The sequence below is a fragment of the Entelurus aequoreus genome, linkage group LG01 (assembly GCF_033978785.1).
Source record: "Entelurus aequoreus isolate RoL-2023_Sb linkage group LG01, RoL_Eaeq_v1.1, whole genome shotgun sequence".
NCBI classification, from domain to species: Eukaryota; Metazoa; Chordata; class Actinopteri; order Syngnathiformes; family Syngnathidae; genus Entelurus; species Entelurus aequoreus.
Genome location: NC_084731.1, coordinates 101,825,778 through 101,842,180, shown reverse-complemented (window position 1 = coordinate 101,842,180; position 16,403 = coordinate 101,825,778). Strand labels below are relative to the sequence as shown.

At 39.1% G+C, this 16,403-nt stretch overlaps 1 protein-coding gene across 1 annotated transcript in view; it reads right to left on the bottom strand.

The window, feature by feature from the left end:
• LOC133660670 (serine/threonine-protein phosphatase 6 regulatory ankyrin repeat subunit C-like) overlaps positions 1–16,403 on the bottom strand; it is a 51,305-nt gene that overhangs the window by 15,569 nt on the left and 19,333 nt on the right. The window contains exons 16-23 of the mRNA XM_062064250.1: positions 15,118–15,229; positions 14,971–15,042; positions 14,701–14,902; positions 13,565–13,652; positions 5,672–5,789; positions 5,389–5,608; positions 878–965; positions 715–798 (exon numbers count right to left, since the gene is read on the bottom strand). Coding sequence (XP_061920234.1) covers positions 715–798; positions 878–965; positions 5,389–5,608; positions 5,672–5,789; positions 13,565–13,652; positions 14,701–14,902; positions 14,971–15,042; positions 15,118–15,229 — 984 coding nt within the window. The remainder of the gene's footprint in view (positions 1–714; positions 799–877; positions 966–5,388; positions 5,609–5,671; positions 5,790–13,564; positions 13,653–14,700; positions 14,903–14,970; positions 15,043–15,117; positions 15,230–16,403) is intronic.

Sequence of the window (16,403 nt, the reverse complement as noted above, 5' to 3'; positions counted from 1 at the left end):
ACAGAGATAAAAAAAGATGGATTTTCGACTATAGACGGAAAAATTAAATGCCTGATATATATATATATTTATTTTCCAATCTGTCCTGTCCAGCCAATCAGACAAATCTTATTGTTGATGTAGATGATCTACTGTATATCTGCTGTACACATTTACTTTACAAAAGAGAAGTGTTGGATACTTCTCTTGTTGCCTTATTTGTATTTGACTTTATTAAATGTTCTGAAGCATTTTATTCAACAAAACCAGTTTTCTTTGAAGTAATATATACATTTATCAGAACTATTTATCTATTTTATGGAGGAATGTAGTTCATCATAGAACTAGCATTATTAAAAAAGTATTGATTTTGAATGGAGAATCGACTCTGAATCAAATCGTTACCCCCAAAGATCGAATAAAATGGAATCGTGTGGTGGCCAAAGGTTCACAGCCGCAGTACTTGGGACAAAGAGTAACCTTAACTTGTCTTAGCTCTTTGTAATAATTTATGTCGATAATGAGGTGAACGTATGCAGAACGCTACAATGGTTTGTAGACATAAATAAGTCAATATTATCAGGGTGTCAGTAGAAGTTCCGTTTAGGGGAGGCATAGCAAAAAAAATATTGACAACATTGTCTTGAATTAGTATTCGTTCATAAAAAAATATTCTTCATGTACAAATAGGGGCTAACATTCCTGTTTGTTGCCAAGCAAGAGTGTGGAACCCACCTTCCTTTGACATCACTAACTTTAACTATATGAGGGCCAACTGTCTTTATGAGAAGTCCAGCAGCAACGTCGTGTCCTTTAATCCTGCAGATGGGAATCAAATTAATCTTTATGAACTACTGCACTTTTTTGTATGTGTTCAAATAAATCCAGTGGTACTCACAAAGCACAGTGCAGTGGGTTGAAGGAATTTCCTTCCTGGTTGCTAAAAAGCTTGTTTTCAAGTAAAATGCGTAAACATCCTTCATTACCTAGGCAAGACACAAATGGACGCTTTAAGTAGGACATGAATTCCATCGATCACTTTATTGAGCAAAACTCTTTATTGTCGGCCATAAACAAATGAGCAAAACATTGAAAAAAAAAATGTGTATCTAGCAAAACTGGTCATGTTCTGCCGTACAAACCAGACCGAAACCTACTTTGTCATCCGTCATATCAACAGCAGCCTCTCGCTCTCTCACTTGCGCCAACACGTGCACATATGGCACTTGGCCAGTGATGCGTTTACAACCAAGCAAAAAGTCAGACAACTCCAACACCACACATAATGTGTATACCAGGTCGTTACACTACGATTTATAATCAAATGTGTGCTTATTCTACTGTCATTTATTAATAATCCAAATTTATGAATATTAATCATGAAACGCTGTTATTATATTCAATCAATCAATCAATCAATGTTTATTTATATAGCCCTAAATCACAAGTGTCTCAAAGGGCTGCACAAGCCACAACGACATCCTCGGTACAGAGATTAAATAGATACTAATAAAAATATATATTTTACAAACAGAAAGTTACAGGAATGTACACAAGATCCCATGCTTACATCTCATTGTGCAACATGTGAATGTTTTAATGGGAATTAAATGCCATATCTGAAAGGGGTACAAATTATTTCCAAAGCAGGACCTCCACACAATATTTTTTGTTATTGTCATTGTAAGTGGGCCAAAACTCTTATATTAGAAAATAATCACATGGAAATGACTGCTGTTATTTGCGTTTACAACCACACAAAAAGTCGGACAACTCCAACGCCACACATAATGTGTAATTCCAGGTTGTTACACTATGATTTACCAATAAAATGTGTGCTTATTCTACTGTCATTTATTAAAAATCTGTTACTATATTAAATAAATACTAATAAAAATATATATTTTACAAACAGAAAGTTGCAGGAATGTACACATGATCCCATGCTTACATCTCATTGTGCAACGTGAATGTTTTAATGGGAACTAAATGCGATATCTGAAAGGAGTACAAATTATTTCCAAAGCAGGACCTCCACCCAGACATACAGTACAATACTAGTACACAGCTCATGAAAAACAATATGTTTTGTTATTGTCATTGTAAGTAGGCCAAAACACTTATATTAGAAAATAGTCACATGGAAATGACTTCTGTCATTCGATTACAGTAGTAAGAAACTTTCTTTCTTTTTTTCTTTCTTTTAGTTTATTTCGAACATGAACACATTTACATCATAATACATCACACAATTTCATATCATTTCATTTACATCATGCCCGAAAAGGAGTAGGAAGAAGCAAAGCTTATTTAATCCTACCCCTTTCCCACTTCAAAGCGTTTACAATTATATAAAATCATTTACTGACCTTTTTATATAATAAAATAACATCTATGAATTAGTATATAACTTAAATACCTACTGAAACCCACTACTACCGACCACGCAGACTGATAGTTCATATATCAATGATGAAATCTTAACATTGAAACACATGCCAATACGGCCGGGTTAACTTATAAAGTGCAATTTTAAAATTCCCGCCACACTTCCGGTTGAAAAACTCCTTTGGATATGATTTATGCGCGTGACGTCACAAAATCCACGGAAGTGGTTGTACCCCATCGACCCGATACAAAAACCTCTTGTTTTCTTCGACAAAATTCCACAGTATTCTGGACATCTGTGTTGGTGAATCTTTTGCAATTTGTTTAATGAACAATGGAGGCTGCAAAGAAGAACGTTGTAGGTGGGATCGATCGGTGTATTAGCGGCTAAGTACAATACTTACAGCAACACAACAAGGACTACTTACTACGCCTAGCCGATGCTTGCCGCCAAACCCACGGATGAAGTCCTTTGTCGCGCCGTCGACCGCTGGAACGCAGGTGAGCACGGCTGTTGATGGGAAGATGAGGGCTGGCTGGCGTAGGTGGAGCGCTAATGTTTTTATCATAGTTCTGTGAGGTCCGGTTGCTAAGTTGCTAAATTAGCCTTAGCGTCGTTAGCAACAGCATTGTTAAGCCTTACCAGGCTGAGAATTTTTAACCGTGTAGTTACATGTACATGGTTTAATAGTATTGTTGATCTTCTGTCTATCCTTCCAGTCAGGGGTTTATTTCTTTTGTTTCTATCTTCATTTGAGAACGATGCTATCACGTTAGCTCAGTAGCTAAGTGTGTCACCGATGTATTGTCGTGGAGATAAAAGTCACTTTAAATGTCCATTTCGTGTGCTCGACTCTCATTTTCAATAGGATATAGTATCCGAGGTGGTTTAAAATACAAATCCGTGATCCACAATAGAAAAAGGAGAGAGTGTGGAATCCAATGAGCCAGCTTGTACCTAAGTTACGGTCAGAGCGAAAAAAGATACGTCCATCACTGCCTCTCTAGTCCTTCACTGTAACGTTCCTCATCTACGAATCTTTCATCCTCGCTCAAATTAATGGGGTAATCGTCGCTTTGTCGCTCTGAATCTCTCGCTCCATTGTAAACAACGGGGAATTGTGAGGAATACTAGCTCCTGTGACGTCACGCTACTTCCGGTACAGGCAAGGCTTTTTTTATCAGCGAGCAAAAGTTGCGAACTTTATTGTCGATTTTCTCTACTAAATCCTTTCAGCAAAAATATGGCAATATCGCGAAATGATCAAGTATGACACATAGAATGGATCTGCTATTCCCGTTTAAATAAAAAAAATTCATTTCAGTAGGCCTTTAACTTATTTGGTCAGGTTTGGAATAGGCGTGCTGCTGGTGTAGCCACAGTGTGCACGTCTGATGTCGCTCACATGTGCTCCACTAAATGCTCAGGGAGTTTTTGCGTTTGATCACAGCCATGAAAAATTAGAGGGAATATTGGTGTTGGGCCACATTTCCTGGTGGTCACTGAGAGGTGGGGGTGGACTCAGAGTTTAAATTACGTTTACTCTGGAGTACATTGGAAGCGTATTCAATATGTTACAGAAATAAGATGGCATGAATGATACAAAATAAAGCTTTATGGCAGAAAATGATTCCTGTATGAAAGCGTATAAAAAGCGGTAAACAAAAAATACGACATCCAACCTGGCCTCTCTCCTGTTTCCTCCCTTTGACACAGGTGAATGCACGTGCTTTAAGCTCCACTTAAGAACTTTCAGTTTTGCTTGATTTTGGCGGCGCCAGTGGACCAAAGCGGTAGTGTTTTGCTAGAAGAAGACCACATTTCCCATGGTGCCTAGTGGAGCTAGTGTCATACTGACATGATGTAATATTGTCACAAACATTCTGTCTCTAATGGCTGATGTTAAATAGCAGACAATATCAACAAATGATCTTGGATTGTTTTACAAACATGACGCTACTACCAAGAATGTATCGGGGCGGATGCAGGTCCAAAGCAAAGAGAGACCGGTGCGAGAGTTTTTTTTCAAAGAAAGTAGTGTGGAACTATCACGCTGGTGGCTATTTATTGTTAACATGCACATTTCGGATTGCTAACATTAGCGTTAGCATTTTGATTTGAGCATGGAAAGTCACTTCCTCGTTTAGCAAGTACAGAAACAAGGCAGCATCGCTCTGAAATTCCCCGTCTCTGAGCTCACGCCAGCAAGTGAAAGACGGGGCAATGTTGATGATGTCAACTGAGCTGTTTTTTTCCCCTGTAAAATCTACTGTTGCTGTTTTTGTGGTGCATTACTGTAAATGGAAAAACAGTACCACAGTTTTTTAATCGAAAAAACTGGCAGCTCTGTTGCCAGAATAAAAAAACAAAACAGTGGTATTGTTTTTACATTTACAGTAATATGTTGTAAAAAAAACTGTAAATTTTCACAGTAAAATTCTGGCGACTAAGCTGCCGTTTTCCCCCCGTAAAAACAGTTACAGTTTTTCCATTTACCGTAATATGTTGTGGAGAAAAAACTTTTTACTACAGTAGAATTCTGGTAACTAAGTTGCCAGTTTTACAATGTACCTAAAAAATATTTATAATTAAATGCATAGGCAAATTCATTTATTTGCTGTTATAAGCGGCCCTCTGAGGGTAGCCATAACTACGATGTAGCCCTGAATGAAAACCAGTTTGACACCCCTGGACTACAAGAAACGGAAAAGTATCCTCAAAGAGAACACATGATGAACTTTTTGGAGATACAACTTGTGAGTCGGTTGACATCTTTCACTTAAAAGAGCAGTTCAAAAGACTTGAGTTGTTGACGAACGTCACATGTCTATCAGGCAACAACCCACCACTCACTTGCGGTCCGCAACTGCCAGTTTTGGGTCCACCAGTTGAGAATCAATGGTAGGCTTATATAACAGATGAAAATATGTTTTTATACTTCCTTTCTGTAGGATATAGTCATTTATATTTCCTACTTGACAATGAAGCAACATTTGTGTAAAAACTTGCAGATGTCTCACCGCGGTAGGCGGCCCAGTGGGTGGGCGTGTAGCCTCTGTAATCCAACATGGAGTCCAGAGGGTCTGCTTTGACTGCAGCCTGCAGCAAAGTGCGCAGTAGCTGTGTGTGGCCACGGGATGCAGCCAGGTGCAGCGGCGTCCTTCCCAGAGAGTCTCGACACAGAGCAGAGGCGCCATGCTCCAACAAAGCTGATGTGCAGTCCTCACTGCCCAACATGGCCTGCAGGACAATAGGATTTGAGACATCTAAACAGTGTTAAAGACACTTATACTTGACACATACAGCTCGATGTAAAGCAGTGAAGCCTTTTTTGTCGCCAACGTCCGGTTTGGCTCCTTTTTCCAACAGGATGTGCACACAATCAGTGTGACAACCCAGAGCTGTCAGCATTAACGCTGTCCTGCAAAACAAGCAAAAGAAGCAGAATTGACTTCTGGAGCAGTGACATTGCGGGTTGAGATCTCATCATCTCAACAACTGACCGACACACTTGAGCCATAGAGAGTCAAAGAGTCTTTTATATAAACGGTGTTGTAGTTTCTGTGTAGTCAAATGCAAAGAATGACATTACAAGACATGACACAAAGAACTACTTATACTCCATGTTTGATTCTTATTTTTGACCAGGACAATACAACATAATACGTATTCATTAGAAAATCACACTCAGCACTGATGTTTTTTTATACTGACTGATGTGGAGTTTTAAAGGGGAACTGCACTTGTTTTTGTATATTTGGCCTATCCTTCACAATCATTATGAGAGACAAGAAGACAGATGTATTTTTTAATGCATTCTAACGCGCATAGAAAGGGAAATAAAAGTATGCTTACGATGGATGATAAAGCCCTCTACACAATCATCCAAAAAGCGCCAAAAATACTCAATTTACATTTCGTGACCTGAATATTTACAAGTATTTGCGATATTGTTATTATAAGTGCTAATGCAGACAAACTATTTATAGCGACGCATTGTCACATGGATCATGTCATCAGCTAGTGAGCTGCTTTCTTGCCTCAAAGTTTGTAAAAGTTTATTCTAGATTATAATTCACGCCTCTCACCTTGATGGTACAGGGATGAGGACATAATCCGACAAATTGGTCATCTTTAACATCCAATTTAAATCCGGAAATGGCGAGAAAGACCCGAAAAGACGCTTGGTTCCACTCCCCTTTTTTCTTCGCGAGGATTTTGATCATTTTTCATCTAAAGAGGAAAATATGAACTTTCTAACAGTTGACATCCCAGTGACAGCAGACCTTGTAAAGTGAGTGATGTTTAATACGTTTTGTTGTCTCTCATGAAGTCTGCTGTGCATAGAAATCAGTGATGTTGGCAAAAAAAGCGAACTTTGTGATGCATTTTTTAAATTAATACGCTGCCGTATGCTTAAATTAGCAAAATAGGTCAATCTAACATGTTATTATAAATGGATGGATGAATCTTTATTGTCATTGCACAAGTACAACAACGTTTCATTTTCAGCACAAACCCGTTCAAGATTAGACAAACATTGTACAGGATTACAGAACAGTGATTACATTACATATATACTTTCAGCATGTATATAAAACCTTGATGAAGGTGTTTGGATGTTTTTATGTGCTTTATAGGCAGAACAGAGCGACTCCTATTGGCTACATTGTCTTACATGAAGATCGTGAATGATAGGCAGACTTTCAAAAAAGTGCAGTTGTCTTTAATTTAGGGGGTGTTGGAGCCAGTTGGAGCCTATCTATATTATTTATTTATTAATTGTTTGACAATGAAATCAAATAATGTCAAGAATGATGTTAATGAATTATTGGATGTTTTAGATTTCATTGTGATTGACTGATTGTTTTCAGCTGCTCACGCTCCTACTGGTGAGCCACTTCCTCCTCCTATAATTAAGAAGACAGGACAGCTGGGTGCCCTTTGTCTGTCTATCATGTTGAAGGAGTGAGGAGTGAAACAGTTTGTTTACCGCTAAACAAGCCACGCTAAAACAACTTATTTTGAAGCCACGCTAAATAAGTTATTTTGATTATGTTGAAAGTCAACCACGGAGAATATTTTTTGTTTGTGAAAATAAATTATGATCATTTTGAATCTAGAAATATCTCCGCGAGTGCTTATTAAGGAATTTAGTGAGTCAAACACCTCCTCCTCAAGACTACTCTGCATTACTTTATTTTTATTTTTTCGAAACTTTTTTGAATGCAAGAGTAGCCGTTACAAGTAAACAAACTTCACTGAAGACCCAAAAGACCAACCAAGATCGCGCTGCACCGATGACAGCCAGCAGCCGGCGGGCCGTGAGTAAAATCAGCTGATGACGCAATGAACGCGCCGCTGCGCTGTATGAAATCATTCGAACAGATTGTGGATGTGAAATGCAATAAAACAGGATGTTGGAAGGACATTTAAGAATGAAATAAGTGGACATTAAATTGAGCTGTGTGATTACCTGGAATGATGTCTGGCACACCTGAGACGGCAGCTGAGCACGAGGACATGCTGAGAATGCGCATTGCTTCGCGCAGAGGCAGACTGGGCGCGTGCACGAGGAGGCTAAATGAAATAAAGACTTTGATGACTGATGTTAGGAATGCTGATAAAGTCAATGATGAATTTGAAGTATTTAAAGAAGCTTTGGATGAATTTAAAAATGCTCACAAATCTGTGCAAGAATTATTTTCAGAAGAGGAAAAGGAAAATTATTATTATGACTGGTATGAACCCAGAATAATAAATATGAATTATTTCATGAAAGATGTTGAAACATGGAAAAGAGAAATTGCACAATCAAAAGTTGGACCACTGGACAGCATATCAAATGTATGTCACGAATCAAAGTCTGCCACTGGATCAAAAGCCTCCAGATGTTCCTCAGTATCCTCCGAATTAATAAAGGCCAAAGCGGAACAAGCTGCTGCAATGGCTCGAGCTGCTGCACTGAAGGAAAAACACACCTTGCAACTGGAGGAAACAAAGCTTAAAGCAAAGATGGAGCAAATGGAGTTGGAAGCAGACCTTGCAGCATCAACTGCTAAAATACAAATCCTTCAAAGTGATTTAATTCATGAAAGCCATGATGTGGCTCAGGAACCCCCGGGTGATGGCATGACTGAGTACTATGATTCTCACCATGAAAGAGAAACTATGGAGAGCAATGTGGACTTTATAGAGTTCGGTGCAATACCCAAGAACTCACTTCACCAAACCATCTTAAGTCTCCACAGACCTCTACTTAAAAGGAACACCAACACATCAGAAGATCTAAATAAACCTCAAGACAAAAACGCAACTGAAAAACACAAGACCCAGATTGTAAATCAGACTCAACCAATAAATCACTCTGCACAAGATAATGTGGTTATCAATGCTGTTCATGATAACTTGGATATGGTTATTCAAAGACAAAGTGACACTGCAAAACTCATTGTCTCACAGCAAAAACTGTCTCTACTACCAGCAAGAGAGATTTCGGTGTTTGATGGTAACCCACTGGCATATCAGTCTTTTATCCATGCATTTGAACACTTGATTGAAGACAAGACTGATAATGATCAAGACCGGCTCTACTACCTTGAGCAGTTTACCTCTGGTTTGCCAAGAGACTTGATTCGCAGCTGTTTGCACATGGAAGCCACCAGGGGCTATAATGAAGCAAGGCGCCTCTTAAAAGAACATTTTGGAAATGAGATGAAGATTTCGGGAGCTTACTTGGAAAAAGCCTTGAATTGGACAGCGATTAAAGCTGAGGATGGGAAAATGCTGCATGCATATGCAATGTATTTGAGAGGATGCTGTAATGTAATGCAAGATTTACAGTATTTGGAGGAACTTGATATCCCATCGAACCTAAGGCTAATTACATCCAAACTACCCTACAAACTCAGAGAAAGGTGGCGAAGCACAGCTTCTGAGACACAACAGAGAACTGGCAGGAGAATCAGATTCAACAACTTTGTGGATTTTGTGGAAAAGCATGCCAAGATGCTTTTGGATCCGTTGTTTGGAGACATTCAGGACCAAATAACAACGAAAAGGCCTCTCCCAAGAAGCACAAGTGAACTAAAACCAATCAGCCAAAGACACAGCAGCTTTGCTACTTCAGTAGCTGTGAATACAGAGCCAGAAGCATGCACTGTAAAACAATCATCTGTTCCACAACAACCTGCTCAAACCACACCTAGTGGTATCATCCCTTTATGTGGATATTGTCATGGCAAACATGCTCTGATTGACTGCTCACAATTCAAAACACAGTCACATGACAACAAGGTTGAACTTTTAAGAAGGCATGGATATTGTTTTGGTTGCCTACTAAAAGGTAATCTAAGCAAAAATTGTAAAAGAAGATTAATGTGTCATATTTGCAAAATGAAACATCCTACTGTACTTCATATTCCAAGTGAAAAAGGCCCAAGGCAGGAAAATCAAGCAAAGTCCACTGCTGAGACAGAAGAAACCCCTATAAGCATTGCTCTTGTTTCAGCCGGTGATGCAACCGGGGCCGGGAAAGACTGTGCACTTGCAATCGTGCCAGTCAGAGTTAAGGCGGGAAAAGGGAACAGGTATGTTCAGACCTATGCCTTTCTCGATCCAGGCAGCACGGCAACATTTTGCACGGAAAATCTAATGGACCGACTGAATGTGAAAGGACGCAAAACAGAAATTATTTTGCGAACAATGGGACAGGAAAAGCCTGCGAAGACCTATGAGGTCAGAGGACTGGAGGTTGGAGACTTGGAAGGGTTCACATCACTGGACCTGCCGAAAGTGTACACACAGAGCAAGATACCTGTCTCAAAGAAAAACATCATCACAAAGGCTGACTTGAAGAGGTGGCCATATCTTGGTGGCATTGACTTAAAAGAAATTGAGGCAGATGTTGAACTTCTTATTGGGACTGATGTTCCTCGGGCAATGGAGCCGTGGAATATAATAAACAGTCAAAAGAATGGACCATATGCAGTCCAAACCAGACTGGGATGGGTGGTAACTGGACCACTCAGTTGCAGTGCTACAGAACATGCTGGGCCCATTGCAGTGTCAACTAACAGAATCTCAGTAATTGAGCTGAAGGACCTCCTCATCAGACAATATAACCAGGATTTCTCTGAAAACATATATGAGAAGAAAAATGAGATGTCAGTTGAGGATAAATGTTCTATGGAGTTCGCCTCAAGTTCAGTCTTTCTTAAAGATGGTCACGATCCTCTGCCACTGCCTTTCCGGGATAAAGACAAAGTCACACCTCAGGATAAGTTCAGAGAGAAAGAAAGACATCGGCATTCCTCCTTTTCTTCTTCCAAAAAAGCCATGACAAAGATAAAGAAAAGGTCAAGAAGGACAAAGGAGACAAACATGACAAAACGGAGGAACTCAGAGATCTGTACGGTCGGAGGGGAAGCTTACCTTTTAACCAAGAGCCAATGCCCTTAGAGCAGACCTGGGCATTCTGCGGCCCGCGGGCCGCATCCGGCCCTTTGTGCGTCCCTGTCCGGCCCGCGTGAGGCCAATTATAAATTACAAAATAAATTTTAAAAAGTATCTATGTCGAGTGTGCAATACAACGGTGCTGCTTTTGTTTTGAAAATCGTTATTTGTATTACTTCCGTGTGGACGTATGCGTGATTGTGAGTGAATGTGAACAACTGCAATTACAAAATAAAGTTGAAAAAACATCTATGTCCTGCGCGCAATACAACTGTGCTGCTTTTATTTTGAAAAGTATTATTTATGGGCGTGTGTCCGTGTGTAACCTGCGAGTGAAGGTGCACATGCAGCGACAAGTGATGCACGGTTTACACCCGAGACGCCAAAAAGAGAAAAGTTGATGAGGAATGCCGTGTTTTCAACAAGACATGAACTGCAAAGCAACGTCCCCTCACCTAAGGTGCGTGCCTGCGCAATTGTGCACTGCTCAAGCGTCTGCTGCGCGCAGCAAGTATATATGCCGCGCACCAAATCAAATCCCATCTGAATTATAAACAAAATAAACATATTTATTCTATGGAATTTTGCAATGCAACTTTGAGTGACAGTGACAACAAGCGGCCCTAATGGTGTTCGTCAACACCGTTTACAACACCGTTCAATTGAACACCGTTCAATTATTGTAACGTCTATCGAGATGCTTCGAGGACAGGAATTTTATCGATCACTTTATTGAACAAAACTGTTTATATTCGGACATAACCACACCAAAAACATGAGTAAAACACTTCTATCTCGAAAAACTAGTCATTTTCTGCCGTACAAACCAGGCCAAAACCAACTTGTCATGTGTCACCAACACGCATAGCACTAAACCACTGGTGCGTTTATGGCCACACAAAAAGTCGGACAACTCAAACACCACACAAAGTTACACTATGACTCCTCAGTCATACGTGTGCTTATTTTACTGTCATTTATTATTAATGTTAATTTATATATATTAGTCATGGAATGCTGTTACACACACTATGTTGAAGTATTACTATTATTATTATTATTATTTATCTTACGGTATATATCAAAAATAATATTGAGCAAAATTTAATTGAAATATTGTCGATGTGGCCCTCCAGCAGTGCTCGGGTAGCTCATGCGGCCCCCGGTAAAAATTAATTGCCCACCCCTGCCTTAGAGGCTGATCCTTACACATTCCCATACGGCGGAAAAGGAGATGGCAAAGATGTGCACAGAACAGTCGAAAAGGAGAAAAATAAGAAAATCAAGAACTACACCAAGGACAAGACCATGGACCATGGAACAAGGAAACATTCAACGAGACCATGGAACAAGGAAACATATAACAAGACCATGGACCATGGAACAAGGAAACATATAACAAGACTATGGACCATGGAACAAGGAAATATATAACAAGACCATGGAACAAGGAAACACATAACAAGACCATGGAACAAGTAAAGACATTTCCAGATGCCAAAGGCTTTGTGAGAAGTGTTTTGGTTAAAACCAAGACCAACACAGTTCAACGACCAATAGATGAACTCTGCCTGCTAATGGAAGCAGCTTGATGGACTGAGGGGGACTTCGGTTCTCCAGACTCGATGACCGCTTCAGATATGACTATGGACTTTGATGAGACTTGACTAATAACTCAAGTAACTTAATTAATTTTGAATTTGAAGAACATAATTGTTTGGATTATATTGTTCTATTATGGCTCCTGTGAATATTATTATTTATGTAATTGTTTTGCTAAAGCACACAATTAGGGGCCGGGATGTTGGAGCCAGTTGGAGCCTATCTATATTATTTATTTATTAATTGTTTGACAATGAAATCAAATAATGTCAAGAATGATGTTAATGAATTATTGGATGTTTTAGATTTCATTGTGATTGACTGATTGTTTTCAGCTGCTCACGCTCCTACTGGTGAGCCACTTCCTCCTCCTATAATTAAGAAGACAGGACAGCTGGGTGCCCTTTGTCTGTCTATCATGTTGAAGGAGTGAGGAGTGAAACAGTTTATTTACCGCTAAACAAGCCACGCTAAACAAGCCACGCTAAAACAACTTATTTTGAAGCCACGCTAAAGTTATTTTGAAACCACGCTAAATAAGTTATTTTGATTATGTTGAAAGTCAACCACGGAGAATATTTTTTGTTTGTGAAAATAAATTATGATCATTTTGAATCTAGAAATATCTCTGCGAGTGCTTATTAAGGAATTTAGTGAGTCAAACACCTCCTCCTCAAGACTACTCTGCATTACTTTATTTTTATTTTTTCGAAACTTTTTTGAATGCAAGAGTAGCCGTTACAGGGGGTGACTGAAATTTGCTGCATTGCTTCTATACAAGTATTATTTTTGTTAAATTGCAACAAAATCCCTATGCCTGAGCCAACTGCAGATGTCCCGGATATAAGTCAGCATTATAAATAATGACTTTTTGTACTATACATTAACAAAACGTAAATGTTTTATTAGAACTATGTAAAAACATTCTTTAAAAATGCTGGCGAAATGAACAAATGAATCCTAAAATATGGGATACTGCCAAAATAATTACACAATAATAGTACTTAACTGAAGCAGTACATTTAATATGTACACAGTTTCCTGTACTTCACATTTTGCTGAGGATTTTAGGAAAGCCATTGGGTAGATTTGTGTGTTTGAGTCCTGAATAAGAAAATGACAGAACGAGTGTTGACTTACTGTCCTTGTGTGTCTGGGCTGTCTATGATGTCAGCACTTTGTTCTCTGTTGACCAGCAACAGCAGACAATCCATGTGGCCCTCAGAGGCTGCATGTGAATAAAAAGAGGTCAAGAATAAAACAATACTAGAATTTGCAATTCCCTTAGGAATTGCGTGTGAATGCCCTATGTGCACAAGCAACCAAACTGCCAATACATATGAGGGGAACTGAAATGCTTGAATGTCCAGGGTGAGTAGAATGGTCAAAAATGGTTGAACTGAACTGTGAAAACTTTGGGACAAGAGGTGAAAATAGGGCTATGGAAAACCGGGAATTCTGGGAATTCCTGGAATTTTTAAAACTTGGTAGTTGGATTGTCCTGGGTGAGTAGAGTGTGTGGATGGTGGAACGGTTCGAATCGGGAGAGAAATGTGGGAATTGCGCAAGTTTGAAATTTGGTCTATTCATTTTCAATGGGCAAAATGTCCTGGAAAATCGGGAATTCTGGGTAATCTGGGATGTTAAAAAAAACATTTTGGGGGGGGGGGATCACAATTCCTGGTCAAGCTGAACATTTTTATACCCGAACGGTTGCGATTGAATGACAACTGGGCTGTGGGGCATGCCAAACTTTTGCAGTGGAATAATAATAAATATATGTTTTTTTTCCAAATGTGTGAGTGCTTGGGCATTGACCCATATAATAATAATAGTAATAATAATAAATAAATGATTTTTTTAGTGTAGAATCTTATATGTGTGAGTCCTTGACATTCACACATATAATAATAATAATAAACAGGATTTTTTGGTGTAGAATCTTATTTGTGTGAGTGCTTGGAGATTCACATATAATAATAATAAATAGATGATTTTTGTATATGTGTGAGTGCTTTGGCATTCACACATAATAATAATAAATAGATGATATTTTTTATGTGTGTGAGTGCTTGGGCATTCACACATAATAATAAACACATTATTTTTTGGTGTAGAATCTTATATGTGTGAGTGCTTGGACATTCACACATATCATAATAATAAATAGAGGATTTTTTGGTGTAGAATCTTATATGTGTAAGTGCTTGGACATTCACACAACAAGGACAATAGAACATCAATACACCCAAAACAGGAATCCTTTCTCCACACACCTGCAGCATGGAGGGCTGTCCGCTTGTGTTTGTGCTCCTTCAGTGAGCAGGAAGCTTGATGGTCCAGCAGCACCTCCACACACGAGGTGAAGCCTCTCAGAGCGGCCAGGTGGAGGGCAGTTTGGCCTTCGATGTCTCGTACGTCCAAACTCACCAAAGTCTCACACAGCAGGCGCAGGGCCTCACAGTGACCATAATACGCCTGTCGACATAGCAACGCTTTGTAAAAGGCAATGGTCCCACAAGCAGTGCTGCCTTTGAACTACTCACAGCTAAGTGCAGTGGACTAACTGGAATATTACTCTCAGCCTCTTCTAAACAGTTGAAAGAAATCTCCAGGAGCTTCAAAAATAAGGATATTGGATTAAATCGCTTGAATACAAATCAAATCCTAAAATGAAAAAATGTGCTACTGACCAGTTCCAGGTGCTGCTTATTACCATAAGCTGCTGCATAGTGCACAGCACTATAACCTTTCGTGTTCTTTACTGTCGGGTTTCCACCACTGTCCAGCAGATAGTCCAAACACCTGCACACAAAGACACGTCACATGAAGGGCCCTACAGCAACTGGAGTCATGCTGTATCATGGAATCACCAGCCACAATATTAGGTACACCCACACAGTCACGCATAACTGAGACGTAATTATTTGTCACAATTAAAGTGTTTACTTAACAGTGGTTCTACAACTGTGTTTGATCATACTTGCACATCTATCGTATTTAAATAAGGTAACCAGAGACGCTCAATATTGGCTCTCTTACCGTTTCGCAAATATTTGCAATCTGAATCAGACGAGTCATGGGCTGCAACTACCGATTATTTCAATAGTCCACTAATCAGCAATTATGTTTCTGATTCGCCGACGAGTGAAGCGATTATTGCTTATGATCTGATGTACACGATTGAGTTTGACGTTGAGTCTGTGACTTGGTTTTAACACCATATACGTAAATTCAATTGTAACGAAAAAAAGGAAAGACTGAGAAAAGAATGGTTTTACTTCATTACACAAAGTATAGAACCGTGACAGTGAAAAATAATTCAACAAACCTAAAGTGCAGGATGTCCTGTAAACATGACAAGTATCTTGTATCCAGTACTGTCAGGGTTATTTAGCTGCAATTAGTTGGCTACAGCAACAATAGGGTACACATGAACAATCTTTGTTGGTTAATATCTATAACTGATGTTGTCGATTACGTCAACTAATCAGTGCAGCCCTAGTCAGACCACACATACCGAGCATTTTCTATTAATTTGGGCGCAATACCTTGTTTACGTCATTATCAGCAGAAAAAAACCGACGTGGGCATGAAACGACATCTCGTTCTCAGAAGAAGCATTTAAGTCCCATCTTAAAACTCATTTGTATACTCTAGCCCAGGGGTCACCAACCTTTTTGAAACCAAGGGCTACTTCTTGGGTACTGATTAATGTGAAGGGCTACCAGTTTGATACACACTTAAATAAATTGCCAGAAGTAGCCAATTTGCTCAATTTACCTTTAACTCTGTTATTATTAATAATTAATGATATTTATCTTTGTGGAAACACTGATCATCTTAATGATTTCTCACAATAAATATATATAGAAACAGATAAATATCAATATGCAACACTTTATTTTTATATTTTCTCTAAGTGCACATTTTTCAAATTGAACATTTTCAAATGATCACTTCTAAGACAGTCTTGTGA